Source organism: Salvia hispanica, chromosome 1, assembly GCF_023119035.1.
Source record: "Salvia hispanica cultivar TCC Black 2014 chromosome 1, UniMelb_Shisp_WGS_1.0, whole genome shotgun sequence".
Classification (NCBI taxonomy): domain Eukaryota; kingdom Viridiplantae; phylum Streptophyta; class Magnoliopsida; order Lamiales; family Lamiaceae; genus Salvia; species Salvia hispanica.
Window position 1 is genome coordinate 25225766 of NC_062965.1, and position 18911 is coordinate 25244676.

At 36.4% G+C, this 18911-nt stretch overlaps 1 protein-coding gene across 1 annotated transcript; it reads left to right on the top strand.

Annotated features, from left to right (window-relative positions):
* The first annotated feature begins 1491 nt into the window (after positions 1 to 1491).
* Positions 1492 to 3125, top strand: LOC125191807. The gene is made up of 3 exons (XM_048089229.1): positions 1492 to 2031; positions 2090 to 2746; positions 2790 to 3125. The coding sequence occupies exons 1-3, from the start codon at positions 1492 to 1494 to the stop codon at positions 3123 to 3125; spliced, it is 1533 nt and encodes a 510-aa protein (XP_047945186.1).
* Positions 3126 to 18911: the final 15786 nt, after the last annotated feature.

Here is an 18911-nt window from a genome sequence, read left to right on the forward strand (position 1 = left end):
TATAGAATTCTTGGTGAAGATGCATTGATTCATAGTTTTAATCCAATTGACTTCGTTTTTATCTTGCTCTTGCAATTGTTTGAATTATTCTTGTGCTTTTTCCTAACAATTGCTTGATCACCAATTGGGAGTGTATGGTTTCTTAGAATAATTGGGAGATGAAATATTTAACCTTGAAAGAAGAATAATTCACACCTTAATTCAATAAAACTCGGGAGAGTTGAGGTTTTGAGTGGGATCTTAAATCTAATTGAACTATTAGGAGTTAGGTCTAAGAATTAGAATGAGACTTCAATTATTACACCTAATCTACGGATTTCTCACCTCGGGAGGGGGTTTAATCTATATTTGTGATTGATTCAACAATTCTGGAGACTTTAAATGGTAAATCGGTTTCAATTGGGTTAGGCTATGAGTTGTGCATCAGATCCTTGAATTCTACATATTTCTCTATCATTTTCTACAACTTGCTTAATTGCTTTCTTGTTTAAGTGTCTTATTTTAATCTCTGATTTTATATGCTTTTAGTAGTTGTTAGTTTAAAACCTAAATTCTCGATCGTCTGGATAGTAGTTGAAATTTATTCGTGGTACTTAGGTTTACACTAAAGTGTCTCTGTGGGATACGATATACTCTTGCTTGCTGTTTGCTACGATAACCCCGTACACTTGCGGGTATTATTTGGGTAAAATAAAGTTGAGTCACGTTTTTGGCGCCGTTGACGGGGACAATTTTTTGTGTTATATAGCTTGATATCGTGATAATAATCAAGATTACTACTTCAGACATTACTGCTTTATTTTTCTTTTAATTTTTTTTTCGGGTTCTCACATTTGTGTTTCTTGTTCAGGTGTATGCGCACACGTTCTAAAGGCGTGCCTCTAGAACCTTTTGATCCAGAAATCGAAGCATCAAACCGGAAGAGGAACGCATATAGGAGACTCACAAAGAAGATTCAAGCTTCTTCGCCTAACCGCGTAGGAGCATCTTCAGATCGGAGGGACCTCTCACCTATTCGATCACCAGTTCAGGATCATATTCAGCTTGATTCTGATTCTCCTATTTTGATGGAGAACGAAGAAGGGAACAACAACAATGGCCCACCACCCCCTCCTCCCACTAATGCCGAGCTTTTACGACAGCTGGAAGAATTGCGCCGACAGGTCAATCGTGCACCAGCTGTACGAGTGCAAAATCAATATGCCTACAATGGAGTAGCAAACCCACCAGTCCACAATAATATTGACACCAACACCTTTGAGCTGAAAAGAGGACTGATCCAAATGGCGGAAAACATTGCTTTTAGGGACAAATCCTCAGATGACCCTAACAAGCACATTACCAAGTTCATTCAGATTTGTTGTTACAACGAAGATGAATGGCGTGACAGATGATCAGATCCGACTGAGACTGTTTCCTTTTTCCTTAGAGGATTCAGCGAAAGATTGGCTAGAGAGTTTAGCACCGAGGTCCATTAGAACATGGAACCAGATGGTCCATAAATTCCTGGAGAAGTTATATCCCCCTAGTGAGGCTATTAAGAGGCAGCACGAGATCATTGCCTTTCAGATGATTCCTGCGGAGACTATCAGAGATGCATGGGGGAGATTCAAAGCCTTGCTGAAGAGGTGTCCCAATCATGGTCTGTCCCCAACAGTGCAAGTTATTACATTCTTTAAGGGATGTTTACCTGAAGCGCAACGAGAGTTAAATTTAAGCGCGGGAAGTAATCTTCTCAAGAAAGGAGAGGAGGAGGCGATAGAGGTAATTGAAGAGCTTGCATCCAGTGATGAAGGATGGAGCAACGAAAGGAGTAAGGTGCATAGGGTGGCTTATACCACGGATCATGATACAATGAGCACCTTATCCGACAAGCTGGATGCATTAACTATGAAGTTCGACTGCATGGCGATGGGGCAACCGTCTCAAGAGCCCCAAGGAAATATGGAGGATGCGAATTATGTGCAGCAAGGGGGCAACAGGTATTACAACAACTCACGCCCGAACTTTAATAGTTTGAGGATACAACCAGTATGGGAACAAGGGGCATCCCAATCTCTCTTATGGGAATCCCAATAATGTCCTGCAGCCTCCTCCGAGACTCACAGTTTCTGATGGGATGATGAGCGACCCCAAGAAGATGATCACGGAGGACATACTCAAGTCCTTCATGCTACAATCTAATAAGGTCATGGAGCAGAACAATCAAAGGATGGAGAAGGTCGAGGCGGATGTACAGGGAATGGCCACGCATTTGAAGAACATTGATATTCAAATCAGCCAGATTTCCCAGACTGTGAGCACTCTTATGCAACCAGGAAAGTTCCCTTCTACCACTATCATCAATCCCAAGGATTGCAAAGCTATACATCTGAGGAGTGGAACAAACTACGACGGACCTTCAATGCCATCCGGGAATGAGGGTAGAGTAGCAGAAAAGAGAGCTGAAGAGGAGGAATTGGTCAAAGAAGGTGAGACAGTGCAAATTTCTACTCCACCTAAGGAGAACACGACTATACCTTCACCCACACCACCTACAGCTCATACTCCAGCTGAAGTGAGGATCCCTTATCCTCAACGTGTTCAAAAGAAGAAGACAGATGCTCAATTCTCGAGGTTCTTAGACATTTTCAGGAAGGTGAACTTGAATATCCCATTGGTGGAGGCACTTCAAGAAATGCCTACATATGCAAAGTTCTTAAAAGATGTGCTCTCCAAGAAGAAGAAGTGGACTGACTATGAGACGGTGAACATATCTGAAAACTGTAGTGCCATAATTCAGAAAAAAGCTGCCGGCCAAGCTTAAAGATCCTGGGAGTTTCAACATCTCATGCGTCATTGGAAATGACAGACAGACAAAGGCACTTTGTGATCTGGGGGCGAGCATAAATTCGATGCCTTTATCATTTTTCAGAAAGATGAAGATCGGCACTCTCAAGCCGACTACAATCACACTGCAGATGGCAGATAGAACCATCACCTATCCTAAAGGAATTGTTGAGGACGTTCTTGTGAAGGTACACGACTTCATATTTCCTGTCGATTTTGTAGTGTTGGATATGGAAGAAGACGTGAATGTACCGCTTATCCTGGGGCGTCCATTCCTTGCAACGGAAAAGCATTGATAGATATAGTGAGGGGAGAGCTCACTCTTCATATGGGCAACAAACGCCACATCTTATCTATCTACAATGCTATGAAGAGTCGTGAGGAAGATGAACTGGTTACGAAGAAGGAGTGCAAAACTGTGCATGCATGTTGTAGAAGTCCAAAAGGCACAAGAAATTGAGTCCACAATTGGGGAATTATCTTTGCCGCAGTGGTTGTTTGGTTCATGTGGTGGATCAATTTCTAAAGAAAAGATTGCATCAAATCCTAAAGTGAAGGAGAAGAAAATAAAAGGTGAAAATTCATCCAAAGCAGAGACCAAACTTTCTGATGGAGCTCTGAAAAATACCTGGTGGAAGTAGAGATTGGCGAGATCCTATGCTTCCAAGATTGACAGAAAAGCCAACACCACCAATTATGGCGTGACATGATGCAGCTCATGGAGGATGTCGAGCCAACGACGATAACCAAAGGCACTGTAGGGGAGGTAACCCCTAGTAGATAACTTTTAATTTTATCGTTTCAGTTTGTTTTTAGTGTGTTTTGTGTTGCTTGCATACCATGTAAGTCTCCCTTCTCCACCAACTTTTCAAACTTATTCTTTGCATAACTTTGAATAAATTTGGGGGGGACAATATGGTGGATAGGGACACTAACGAGGTACTTATCTTAGTGCTTTAGATTGATTAGTTGTCTTTTGTTGCTTTTTATTTTATTTTAGGATAGAATTATTTTGTTTGGTTGCGATTGATTGGAAATTTTGAGGCTTGAATTGAAAAAAAAAAATTTGGTAATAATTGGGGTGAAGACTAGTCATCTATGATTAAAGAACCATCCATCTTGAGCTATCACTTGACCATTGACTTGAGAGTTTGAGTAATAGGGTGCATAAGTAACGAAATGCTTGTTTGCCTTGATTCATGCTATTTAGCCAAGTGAGATTTTTGAGCCTTCAATTCTTTCATGTGTGTTTTATCATAAATTGTGCATGTGTTTCTAGAACTTGCTCCTGGTCTTCTTGAGTCTACATAGCGACCTTAAAGATAGGGGAAGATGTTAGGCCATTGTTGTTAGCCTCAATTTTACCTAAACACTAACCTTCATGTATAACACCCTTGATAGCCAAGTTTGAGCCTTAAGTCTTTTCTTTTGTCAAGCTAATCAAGTGGGTTGCGAATCTTAGACTCTAAATTCGTTGAGATATGAAAAGAAGAGTTGGGAGAGTATGATTGAAAAAGGTTGGTTGAGTTTGTACTTAAAAAAAACGTGAACGAAAAAAAAGAAGAAAAAGAAAAAAGAAAGGGAAAAGAGAAAAAATTGTATATAGAGAATAATTTGAGGTATTTGAAAGTTGGGAAGAAATTAGAAAAAGTCTAGTTATTATCGAGAAGTGTTTTGAGAATGGTTGAAGTTAAAAGTTGATTGTTGTGATTTCTTGGAATTTTACGTTTTGGGAATTTCAGTCACTTTAGCCAAATATTTCCTTACCTTACCAAAGAGCCTACATTATAACCTAAATAAAAGACCTTTCGGACTCTTGATTTATTGTCACACGAGGTAGAGGAGAGGTTAGACATTGAGCAAGCTTATGGTAAACCATGCATTTTTGTTTGATTTGAGCGACTACTTGATATCTTATACACTTTTGAGTGAGGTGAATAAACACACATATATACATCCGATTGAAGCATGAATCCAAGTTGATATACGAGTTAGTAGTAAAAGTGCATTCGACATCTTAACTTGATGGAATTTGTATTGTGATATGCTCCTTTATTCCGTATTCTTTGAAACGATGATGATGTCTAAAATCCCTTTAAATCCAAGTCTTCCTTTAGTTCTTTTTTCTTCGTTGCTCGAGGACTAGCAATTATGTAAGTTTGGGGGAGTTGACATACTTGGATTTTACATAGTTTTAGAGGGTGGTTTTGTATGAATTTGAGCATATTTCGTCATTATTAGGCGTGTTTATATCTACTTCTCTATTATGTTGGTATGTTGACCATTTTGTTAAGAATGTGTAGAAAAAGGTACAAAATATGTGGATGTGCAGCAGCCTTGGTTTGAGACAATATTTACTAGATATTTTGAAGTCCAATCAGCCCCTAATGCATATCAATCTCTTCGTCTTTGAATGATCTTCGCGTGGGTATCTCGCACGCCTCAATCGGAGTTCGGTAGAAGAAGTTATGGCCGTTATACGAACACTGCGCTGTCCAGAAAATCTCACCCGGCCGGGTGGCGTAATTAAGCCTGCGAGACTCCAGAGAGTACCGAAGAAGTCCCACTCGGCCGGGTGAATTTCCAGTGGATTAATTCCACCCGGCCGGGTCCGTCATTTTGGCGTTTTTTGGAGCTGAAACGCAATTTTTTGAAGAGGAAATAAGAAGGAAGAATTAGGTCAATTCTAGGCATTCTCTACAAGCGACAAAACACATCTCTCTCTTTGTGAAGAACTCTTGGAAGAAGATTGAAGATTCAAGCTTCAATTCTTCCGCCAATTGCAATTCAGATCATGATTTCCATTGTTTTGCTTAGTTTCTTTTTGTTTTCTACCATGAACATGAGTAACTAAACTTTTTATGTAGAATTCTTGGTGAAGATGCATTGATTCATAGTTTTAATCCAATTGACTTCGTTTTTATCTTGCTCTTGCAATTGTTTGAATTATTCTTGTGTTTTTTCCTAACAATTGCTTGATCACCAATTGGGAGTGTAGGGTTTCTTAGAATAATCGGGAGATGAAATATTTAACCTTGAAAGAAGAATAATTCACACCTTAATTCAATAAAACTCGGGAGAGTTGAGGTTTTGAGTGAGATCTTAAATCTAATTGAACTATTAGGAGTTAGGTCTAAGAATTAGAATGAGACTTCAATTATTACACCTAATCTACGGATTTCTCACCTCGGGAGGGGGTTTAATCTATTTTTGTGATTGATTCAACAATTCTGGAGACTTTAAATGGTAAATCGGTTTCAATTGGGTTAGGCTATGAGTTGTGCATCGGATCCTTGAATTCTGCATATTTCTCTATCATTTTCTACAACTTGCTTAATTGCTTTCTTGTTTAAGTGTCTTATTTTAATATCTGATTTTATATGCTTTTAGTAGTTGTTAGTTTAAAACCAAAATTCTCGATCGTCTGGATAGTAGTTGAAATTTGTTCGTGGTACTTAGGTTTACACTAAATTGTCTCTGTGGATACGATATACTCTTGATTGTTGTTTGCTACGATAACCCCGTACACTTGCGGGTATTATTTGGGTAAAATAAAGTTGAGTCAGGGATCGATATCGGGGAGGCGGACACTCCCGTTCCAGCTGGTCGGGACGCGCCGGAGAAAAAGAAGACTAAGGGGAAGAGCAAGGTGGTTGGTGAGTCGTCGCAGCTGTTGAAACCAAAAAAAAAAGTGAATTATCTTCAATGAGTCAGAGAGAGTACTATTTAACTCTATATATTTAAGACTTACACTTACACCCACTATAATGCTCTCAAATTAATCATACTGACCGACAACTCTAAAAATATCATACCCACTAAAAAATAGTACTCCTTCCGTCTCACTTAAGATGACACATTTTTTCTCTTTAGTTTGTCCCAACTAAGATGACACATTTTCTTATTTGAAAATTTTCTCTCTCCAATTATTACATTCAACCACTTTTTTCTACTTTTATTAAAATATTTATTTTTCTTTCTCTCTTTATTTTAATACTTACACCGTTAGAGGAGAATGCAAAGCTGATCAAGCTATTACTTGCAATGTGAAGATGGTGGATAATTGCCAAACTTATCAAGCTGGTACTTGTAATGTGAAGAGGATGGATGAACAATGTGAGAGTGCAATGCAGTGTAGACGAGAGAAAACAAGAGACAACTCCACAAAGCTGAGCTGCTATCTGTACCGAAGGGAGCAGTTGAGGTGCAGGACCAACCATGTACTTGGAGAAACATGTTGGTCAAAGTTTTAAAGAAGAAAGTGGTTTAGCAGAGTTTGTTATGATTAAACATTGTAATTTTGTACTACACAGATTATGTAGTATTCTAGATAGTTCGAATGTTGGGTACATGTATCAGCTCAATGAGCATTTGAATTCAATCAATGAAACAACAACATTCAAGTTAAAGGCATTTTTGGCTAAATGTTAAAATCCACTTTCTTCTCTATGTTTTGTCATGAATCTTTTCAACACCCATATTTCTTTCTCATCTATTCTATCATTTACATTCGCTCATCTTTTTTCTCATATTCTCTCATCTAAATTCCCACCACACTACACAATGTCCGGCTCCGACGATCACCCCTCTCGCAATTGCGGTTGGAACCACGATTGGTTCAACTCAGACTCATTCCCTAGTCCAGAAAAGCAATTTACAGCACCTCCTCAAACCCAAGGTTCGCAAGTTGCGGGTGGCTACCGCCCTTACCCGATGGACGACCAAAATGCCTCCGGGTTCGGGTGGGCACCCGAACCCAGATCGGGAGGGAGCAGCAGCTCTACTTCTACTCCTACTTCTATTTGTACTCCTACTCCTCGTACTCGTGGCACCCGCACCCCGTACACTCCGGGTGAGATGATGGCGATGTTCAAAGCCTACTTGGCAGTGTCCGAGATCCGGACGTTGACACAAACCAAACCGTGGAAACGTATTGGTGGCGCATCACTCGTCTTTACAATGAAACCCGGCCGGAGGTAACCATCTATCACAATGATAGTATGGTGCGCAATTGCATCTTCAGATGAAACGAGGCAATTAGTAAGTTCTAGGAGTACTTCCAACAGGAAGAGGAGGCAGCGGGGAGCGGCAAGATCGAGCTCGACATCATCAGTGCCGCCTTGGCGACCTACCAAAGCTTGGAGTTCAAAGCGTTCAAGTACCTCGCTTGTTGGCAGGAGGGCGCCTTCATCCGAGGTATAGGGGCGGCGTAGTAGCATCCTCCTCCAGCTCCTCTAGCAAACGATCGAGGTCGGTAGTCCTATCCGACGGCGCCTCCGATGATGTGGCTACCCAGCTTGCTGGAACTAACTTGGGTAGCCCCGACGCTGGCCCGAGCAGTTCCCGCCGGCCGTAAGGAAGGAAGAAGGCGACGGCCACCCGCCGTCGCGCCCCGACTCCATCCGCCCCCGCTCCGGCTCCCGCTCCCTTTGTGCCTCCTCCACCCTCGAACAACTCGTTGTGGGCCCTCTTGGGTCAACTCTATATGAACGATACGTCTAACATGACTTCCAAGCAACTTGCAACACATGGGGGAATGATCCGGGGTCTCAAGATTACATTGGGGATAGATGACTAGTCTTTCACGGGGGTATTTTTTAGTCTTTAATAATGTAATTTTTAATTTTTAGGATTTTAATTATGTATTTTTATTTTTTAGGATTTTAATTATGTACTTTTTATTTTTTAATGTATTTTTATAATGTAGAAATGTTTTTAGTAATTAAAGTATTTAATTTGAATAATAGAATGGTGAGACCCTTTAGCTTGTCCTTGCGGAAGAGCACGAATGTGGGTGTTGTGCTCTTAGCTAAGGACAATGAGTAAAAATGGGTCCGGGCCCACTTCCGTGCTCTTAGCTAAGTGCACGGACGGGGATGCTCTAAATCATTTCATTTTCCATCTCTCGAGCTCAGATTCTTATGTCGGTCTCAAATAGTGTAAAATTGATGTTTTGGTAAGTTTACTGTAACAGCCCGCTTTCCTAGGGTACAATAAATGCGGCAACTGCTACCAAACGGACACGAAGAAATGAACAAAGGCTAGGGTTTCAATTAAAGAGTGTTGACCAAAAGATTTGAAAGAACTATCAGAGTATTTAAAGTAATAACTTAACCTAGAAGCTCGAATAAGGAAAGAAAGGTATCATAAATAATGATCAAAAATCTCAAGAGTATGACATAGTTTTCGAGATAAAACCACAAGATAGTCTAAGGCCTCTAAAACGAAAGAAGAGTGCAAAATATTCCAAATAAGCATAAGTGTAGCAAAAACTCAGCAGAAAGCGACCAAGGGAAAGAATAGCTATGTATGAAGACACAACTACGCTTGAAGTTCATAACAACCATCTTAGTTAATTATCATGCTCAACACCCGCCACCGCTCGTCATCGTTCAACCTGCACATAAGGAAAACACATGCAGGGCTGAGTATTTTGAAATACTCAGTGAGCTCGTTGCCAAAATATTTTATAAGTTATGCCACCCTTACCATAGTGAACTCGAGGTTTTACACTTTTCAAAATAAATATTCAACGAGTATCACAAAAATATTTTTCATAGATTGGTCAATCAAACAATCCCCCATTTTCTCATCAAATTCCACAATCACAATCATATCCAGGGTGCGACGAAAGTGTGGCCACACTTTTCGCCCACGAGACCGGCCGACTAGCAAGGACGGCTCCCGATCCCCACGTGTACACAGCCTGGTAGGGTTTGCGGCCCGTACTCAGACCCGAATTCGTATAACATATCCACAGCCCTAGCCCAATGGAGCGAACTCACAAACTAGGCATCGAGCGCACAATATCACAACAAAACAAACATAGGCATGGCATAACAGTTAAACCAGCCTTTATAACACCAATCAATATTTTTGCAAGAAGTAAAAGAGTTTAAGAATAAAGCCCACCTCGACTGCTTAGGTTTCAAGTATGTTCTTTCCTTTGTTATCCGGCTTCGCAACTGAGGTTTCACCTTTTTAATCACATAGGCACACATATCACAAATTAGGTTCAACACTACTCTTACTTATGCATGTCTCGATGTTTTTCCCTCTTCCCAACGATTTATCCTATCATTACTAATCAATAAAAATCATATCTATCGTACCATAATATTTAGCCATCAAACACTCTCTACACAAACACAACACACACATGACACACACACACTCACACACGACACACACACACTCACACACGACACACACACACACACGTTCCATATTCACATATCCCTTTTTATCCCACTTTCACTCAAACAAGATGCATGAGGGTTCAAGAAGACCGATTCATCGGTTAGAAAAAGGAAAAGGGATGAAGATGGAGGAATACTTATATATATATAAACAAAGTACCTTTTTAGGGATAAACGATCGGTAGAAACAAAGTAGGGACTTGGTTCTTCAAGAATTCTTGGATTAAACTTCGATTCTTCTCCAAAAGATAGCAAGATATTGGAGAGTAGAAGAAGAATAATTTGAGAGAGTGGGGGAATGGTGGGGGACGAAAATTTGGGGTCTAGGGTTGGGGTCTTCTCTTATTTATAGTGCTCAACAAGATCTTTAGGTAATTAGAATAGAATATTTGGTAAGATTTTATTCTACACAATGAATAAAATAATATTGTGAAGTAGGGAAGAAGAAATACCAAAAATAAGTTCTAAGGCGTAAACATGGAATTTTCGAAAATTAGGCCTTCTAATTAGCCATGGTTTCGTTTTGGTATATTTTACGGAGTAGAATAAAATATCACGGAGTAAAATAAAATAAAAACTCTCCCCCATTGGCCTAGAAATAGGCGTGTGATTTGGTGCCTAAATAAGGCATGGATTTTTGAATATTGGCTAAATTAAGGTATGACAAGGATCTCTTGAAGTATGGAAAGATTTGGTAGAATATTTAAATTCTAGGTATGGAAAGGAATCAAACAATGGATTAACTAAAATAAAATAATTCTCTCCTTCCTATAACAAGTGATTTTCGAAAATCACTAGAAAAACAAAGGGCTCGATTTTTCTCCCAAAAAGAATAAGGAATAATTGAGTTTTGGATTCAATTTGGATAAATATCCCAAGAATTAAATTAAATCCGGAAAAATAGAATTCCTCCTCCAAAAGGCTAGGGGTCGAAAATTACAAAACAAAAAAATTAGGTGACAAGTATTTATGGGAATTTCCTCTAATATTCTCACTCACCCTTAAACAAATAATTCACCTTATAAATTAATTAATCACATATGCCACATCATAATAGTCAACAAATTTGACTTTTCAAACTCTCAATCAAATGAACTCATGCAATAAATTCACTTATCAAATAATTCACATCTTCCACGTCATCGATAATAAATTTTAGGGCTCTAAAATTAGGGTTCTAAATTCCGAGATGTTACATTTACTATACCCATTTTTCTCAGGAAATTTTTGTTGTAGCAAATTATGAAGAATTCTCACAAAAACAAAGTAAAAAAGATCTCAGAAAAAATCGAAAAATCCGTCAATGATTGGAAACTACCTCCTTTTTCAGCCACAAATATTTTTGAGCCAAGGGGTTGTTGTTGGTCTTTTGATTGTAAAGTTAACACCGTTGACGAAGAAATCCCTCTGAAAAAGGGTTCCGCAACGTTTACTCTCTTATCTGAACATCGTGCAAGAGCATTTCAAAATGATTGCCGCTCCGTTCATGTTGTAATGATTCACGTGGGTTTGAAACCCACAAAACTCGGTTCAAACACATCTGCATTAGTCCATCTTCGTGACAAGAGATTTAAGAAATTTGATGCTTCTGTATTGGCTAAGGCCGAATCAAGTTTATGTGATGGCCCAATTTACTTTTCCTACTTCCCTGAGTATCGTGTTGCTGTAAGTGATTGCTGCCACATTCGGCATTGATGTTGAAATCAATGGGGATGAAAGGATAACCCTTATGTATAGGTTCTACTATAAATTGAAGACATGGTCAGCTGTTGTAAGGCCTTTTTCGAGGCGTGTCCCTGTTGATGAGAGAGGGAAGACTAGTTTATACGTGCTTGATATTGGTAGAGGCAAGCGTGTGGTGTCGAAAACGATGGAGTGGAATCAGATTGGTAGATGTGGTGGAAACGCCGGTGAGAACGGTGGTGGTGCTAGCGTGGACTGGAAGGAGACGGCGAAGGGGCATGTGGTGAAGGTGGATGTGCCTGGTTTCAAGAAAGAGGATGTTAAGATTAAGGTTGAAGATGGTCGAGTTTTACAGATTATTGGAGAGAGAAGCAATGAGGAGGAGGAGGAGGAGGAGAGCGAGAAGTGGCACTGCAAGGAGAGGAGGAGTGGGATCCTCCGCCGCTTGAGGCTGCCGGAGAATGCTGATTTGGATGAGATGGAGGTATGCATGGAAAATGGGGTGCTAATAATTACTGTGCCGAAGGAGGAAGTCAAGCCGAAGAAGCCGGTGAAGATCATTGAAATCTCTGGATAAGTTCATTAATCATGTATTGAACTAGTTTATGTTTATTCTAGGAAGTATTGCCTTTAATATTGTGTTTGAATTAGTGCTATGTGTTAATAGGATGCTGCAGTGGATATGTTGAGTCTGATTGTATCATCAGTTTGATTCTTGAATTATTGTTGTTTGTGTGCTTTTTGACAATGTTTGCCATTAAAATTTACCTAGTTCAATAGCTCTAGAAAATGAGAAGGGCAATGTTTCGCTTGATAAGATTTTCCTGAGGTACAAGTACAACAGATTGTTGCTCTCTAATACTGAGAATACTTTGAAAAGGAAATCTAGTGTTGCTGGCATAGCGTGATTGTGATTGACGAGATATGAATTGACTTGGGATATAATCAGATGAGCCAAAAAAAATACTCCCTGTTACACTATAATTGAGACGAAACTTTTGGGCACGGAGTCTAAGAAATGGATGTTGGGTGTGTTAAATAAATAGATAAAAAAGTAAGAGAGAAAAAAGTAGAGAGAATAAAGTATAAAGTAAATAAAGTTGAGAGAATAAAATAAGAGAGAGTAAAGTAAGATAGAGAAAAATGTTACCATATATGGAAATGACTCAACTTCAACCATGAAGAAACTTTCCGAAATAAAAAATTGACTCAACTATAGTAAAACAGAGGGAGTAATTATAATATAGAAGGTTGGGTTGTGGTGCTGAGGGGCGCGGGCAACCAATGATTGTGGGTGGGCGTTGACGGGAGAGCCGCCCTGGGTGTGGAAGGGCGATAGGCCGCCTGGGCAGCATATCGTGTGCGGCTGCACGCGTAGTGGGTGCTTGCGACGCGACGAGCCCTAATTTTTAAATTCCTATAATTGTTTATAAATAACTTTTGTTCACCCATTTTTTCTATATTCGTATTTTAAATTTTTAGGATCCGTTAATTGAACTTAGCATTAGCAGTTGTGACCATTCTACGGAGCCAATCTCAAGGCCTATCACTATTTTCTCCTGCCACATCAGCAGACCCATCTCAGAGCCTATCTTCCTTTAATGAGAGCCTATCCTAGAGTCTATCTTAGAGTCCCTCTCATTTCTACATCATCATTATTTTTAATATTTCACTTGTTTGTGTAATTAAAAGACAATGTAATATACGACAAAAAATAAATTTAATTTAAAAATAAAATAAAACATAAATAAAACATCCTACATTGAAAAAATATATATATAAGAGATAAAGATAGAAAATTGAAATTGAGATTGGAAAGTGGATGAATGTGAATTGATGGGGAATGAAGTATATATAATGGATTAAAAATTCAATTAAATTTAAAAATAAAATAAAAAGGGGATATCGGCTCCATCATCAGTCTGAGCCCACACAATGGAGGCCCATAGCAGGGCCGATGAGGGCCGATATGAGCATCTGCTCTGAGGTGGAGACGATGGGGCATGGAGATAGACCCTCTCTCCACAATGGTGACCTCTGAGGTAGAGGTGTGCATTCAGGTTTCGGTTCGGTTTTTTGCCCAAACCGAACCGAACCCGAAAAACCGAATTTTCTTGAAAATCAAAATCGAACCAAACCGAAAAACTGAAAAATCGAAAAAATATGGAGTATATACTCATATTAGGAGTGATCAATTGCAAACTCATCATTTAATTGCTAACTACAACTAATTTAAGGCCATAGGATTTTAGAAAACGTGTGGTTTACAATTTGCCACGTGTAATTTTTATTTTTATTAATTAAATCGAAAAAGATAAAAAAAAAATCTCCAAATTAGGGTATTGGATGAAAATGTCAATATAGTGTTTCGAAAATATCAATACAATGCTTTGAGAATGTCAACACAATGCTTTAAGAATGTTAACTCATTGCTTATATTGACATATTTTATATAGTATGTTGACATTTCTGCTGTACGAAAAAATTAAAACTTTTCAAAAAAAATTTCAAATTTTGATGTCGGAACATATGCATGTAGAATATCGTTAGAATCCTTATAAAATTATCTTTAATTTGATATATGTTAGATGAATTTAAAGTTTTGAGATTTCTTTTAAAAGTTAGTTATAACTAATTTTATAGTTAATTGACATTAATACCCATATTGATATTTTTTGTGCATGATATTAATACTCAAGGGTTGAATGATCTTCAACTTTAATTTAAAATTTTAATGCCTATCATTTAGTTGTAGTTAGCAATTTAGGAGTGAGTTAGCAATATAACACACCTCTACTAATATAATATAAATATATAATACTAATAATACATATTAGGGAAGTGATCAATTGCTAACTCATTATTTAATTGCTAACTCATTATTTAATTGCTAACTACAACTTAAGACCATAGGATTTTAGAAAACTTGTGGTCCACAATTTGCCACGTGTAATTTTCATTTTTATTAATTAAATTGAAAAATATAAAAAAAACTACCAAATTAGGGTTTTGGATGAAAATATCAATATAGTGTTTCAAATATATCAACACAATGCTTTGAGAATGTCAAGACAATACTTTGAGAATGTTAACACATTGCTTATATTGACATTCTACATTTATTATATTGATATACTTTATATAATATGTTGACCTTTGTACTGTACGAAAAAATTAAAAAAATTTAAATTTTTTTTCAAATTTTGACGTTGGAACATATGTAAGTGAGATCTCGTTAGAATCCTTATTTTATTATCTTTAATTTGATGTATGTTATGCTAAAAAATAATTTAAATCGAGAAAGTTATATATGTTTTAAAGTTATGAGATATTTTTTAAAAGTTAGTTACAACTAATTTGTTGTAAATTGACCTTAATACCCTTATTGACGTTTTTGTTGATCGTATTGACATTTAGGGGTTGATGATCTAAACCCTTAATTTGAATATCTAATGGCTATTATTTAGTTGTAGTTAGCAATTAAGTATTGAGTTAGCAATATAACACTCCCCATACATATTATATAAAATATATTAAAAGAATATATATTATATATATGATATAATATATTTAAATTAATAGAATAAATATATATAATATTATATTTATAATATAATTCGATTTTTTAGTTTTTTTTTGCCCGAACCGAAAAATCAATTTTTTTTTTAAAAATCGAACCGAACCGAAAAACTGAAAATTCTATTTTCATGAAAAAACTAACCGGAACCGACTCGATCTTAAGTTCGGTTACTTAGTTAACCGACTCGGTTAGAACCGGTCGATTATCGGTTATAACCGAACTAACCGGATTAAAATTAAAATTGTTTATGGTTTTAACTTTTATCTACTTTATTATTATTATTATTACTATTATTATTATTATTATTATTATTATTTCTATTTGCAAGTAATACATAAATTGTTTAGGCACTTTTAAAGAGTTAAACTTTATATGATCTAAAATTTTAAAACTTTTCTCCAATAATAAGTAAAGGGTTATGCTATTTTTAAAATAGTTGTAATGCTTAAGCACTTTATTAATTTGAGAGATCTTACTTTTAAAATAATATTTAGAAACTTTATAAACTTTGAGATAGTATAGTATATGTGATAGTGATACAAATTAAAATAGATTTTTTTGATACTGCAATATGAGACTTTGACAAACATTTGGAAGTAAATTACAAATTTTTCTATTGTGACGAAGTTTAAAAGTACATTACAATTTCTTTTATTATTAATTAAAAATAAAATTGAAATTAAAATTATTTATAGTTTTAACTTTTAACTTTTTATCTACTTTTTTTTAATTATTATTATTATTATTATTATTATTATTATTATTATTATTATTGATAGTGACACGAATTAAAATGGATTTTTTTGACATTGCAATACGAGACTTTGACAAAATTTAGATATAAATTACAATTTCTTCTAGTATTAATTAAATATATAATTGAAATGAAAATTAATTTAATTTCGGTTATCGGTTATAACCGATAATAACCGGTCGGTTATAACTGATAACCGACTTGAAGCAAAACGTAAAACCGGTACCGACCTGAATACCGTAAATTTCAATTATCGATTAACCGAATAATCGAAAACCGTTTACCCACCCCTATTTGTAAGTATAAATTAATATTTGTAGCCCGAGGAGGAGCGTGAGGTTATGAGAATTGTTGCTGGGCGGAAATCAATTAAATGATTAAATCATTAGCCCAAAATTTATGTACGTATTGTTAGTACATTGTAGTGAGTCTAGTGACGAAAATTTTCAGCCTCGGATTCGATTTTATATAATCCTAAATATCGCTTATACTAACTTATCTCAGTGGTTGAATACTTGAATGTTGGTTGGTTGCATATATATTAATTTAATAATAGTATGAGTAGAGTGATTTGTACAACATGAGAAGAGAACCATTACTGAAATAGTAAAAATAAAGTAGAATGATTAATAAGGGATATCATAAAATAAAAAATTGGGATACGATAACTTAGGGAGTATCTTTTCGTATAAATGGAAAGTGTCTGAACATGATATCACTTATTCAAATATTAATTTAATCAAGTAAATGATTATACAAAATTCTTATATTTGTATAAATGGAAATTGTCGAACATGAGATACTTATAATTTCTGAGATAAAGCTTAAGAATGAATGTGTAGCTATATTAAAGTGGGTAGGTAATAGAGTAAGATCAAAAAATAGAGAAAATAACATTGAAAAATTAATAATGTGCCATGAGAAAGAACGAAGTAGAAAAGAAAGTGTGAGTTAATTACATTTATAGTGTAAAATGATTTAATTATAAAGAAACTTTCTAAAATTAAAAAGTAACTCAGTCACTCCCTTCATTCCGCAGTGATGGAAGTGTTCCTATTTGGCCCACGGCATATGGGTGGGGGGGGGGTGTCTACGGGACTAGGATGCGTCCGGAGCCGCCGGAGCAGCCTGAGGCCGGGCCTGATTGTGGTCCGGCCCGACTTTGCATGCTCTCGGGACGCGCTCAGTTGTGGTTCGGCCCCACATTGCGAGGTGTTCGGGTCAGGACGGATCCGGCCGCAATTCAAAAATTTTTTTAAAAGAAAATTGTAATTTTTAAGGAGTTGTATTTGAACCTTCAAAGTATTTGTTTAATTTTAAAAGAGAGGAGAGGAAAAAGATCACTGCGCGCTTTTTGACGAAGAGAAATGAGAAAATTTTAGGTTAAATATATTTTTTGGACTAAGCTTTTTTTCAATTTGATGTATTTAGTTATTTGTACAGTTTTAATGGGATAACGTTTTTAAATAGTATATTACTCCGTTTGTTCTTTGTTAGTAGAGGCGCTTCTTTTCGTCATGGAGACTAAAAATATTATGTTAAGTGGACAGTGAATAAAGTAAAAGAGAATAAAGTATTATGAGATGAAAAGAGAATAAAGTAAGATATATGATTACTTTTTGCCAAAAATAGAAATGATCCAATTAACATGGAACTTCTCAAAATAATAAAATGATTCAATTAACATGGAACGAGGGAGTATGTTTTAATGTTTGTAATTTTCAATTTTCGAATAAAGAATGAATTTTCTATGATATAATTATTCAAAATTGTTTTTACGAATAAAATAGCTTGTAGTTGCGAATAGTTTAATTTAATAGTTGGGGCCTAAATGAGGTCTAGATGAGGCTGCAGGGTTGTGGGAGTTGTGGTCTAGCGCAGAAAATTAGGGAAATGATGACGTGGACAGGACTTGAGGCCTAGATCTAGAACTAAAAGGGAAAATGACTTTACTAGCATAAAACGATCTCACTCCGTCCCATGCAACTCGTACTTTTCACTTTGACAACGAAAATTTAAACATGAGTAATTAATGTGATTAAATTAGAATTTTAAATGTAATAAGACAACACTTAATAAGGGACACACTAATTAACTCTAATTTCTTAATTAAATACAATAATTTTTTATTTAAAATAGAAATAGCGCAAATAGTTTGGGATAGTGTGAAAATAAATATGTAAGTAGCATTGGACAGAGAGAGTACTAAATATAGAACGGAGAGAGTACGAAGAAATGGAAGGAATATTAATCTGAGTACTAATCTTGTTTGATCTAAAATGAATCTGCCCTGATCCTGTATGTTCCTAGAATGAATCTTGTTTAGTGTTATGCTTTACTAGATTGCAAAGTCAGATTCTTCCTAATTAAGAAAAGCTGTATTGTCACTTGTATTATCACTCGTGGAAGTATTAGTGGAGTGGTTAAGCCAAAAATTATGATCCCACTAGTGTTTTTAGACTGTACTAATATCATGTTACTCCACTCATATTTGATACTCTCTCCGTCCACGAATAAGAGTACCGTTTTTCTATTTTGGTTTATCCATGAATAGGAATCCCGATTCATAATTACCATAAATGGTAAAAAGATCTCCCATTCCACTAACACATTCCACTTACATATACAAGTGAGACTCATATTCCACTAACTTTCTTCCACCCACTTTTTTTAACATTTATTACAATTCATGCCAGATAAAAATGGGACTCCTATTTGTGGACGGAGGGAATATGTAACAACGAGGTTGATGCAATTTTCAGAAATTGGGCAAACAAACATTTTATGTTGCTAAATTAAGAATGCGAAAAGACTTGTAAACTTATGTATGCATTAGGTATTGCTGAGTATAAAAAGTTCAAACATT

Bases quoted from the DNA above. Each gene is read 5' to 3' on its own strand.
- LOC125191807 (XM_048089229.1), top strand. From the start codon at position 1,492: ATGGTCCATAAATTCCTGGAGAAGTTATATCCCCCTAGTGAGGCTATT. The intron at 2,032-2,089 runs GTATGGGAACAA...AATGTCCTGCAG, and splicing joins ATAGTTTGAGGATACAACCA to CCTCCTCCGAGACTCACAGT. The intron at 2,747-2,789 runs GTGAACATATCT...TTCAGAAAAAAG, and splicing joins AGTGGACTGACTATGAGACG to CTGCCGGCCAAGCTTAAAGA.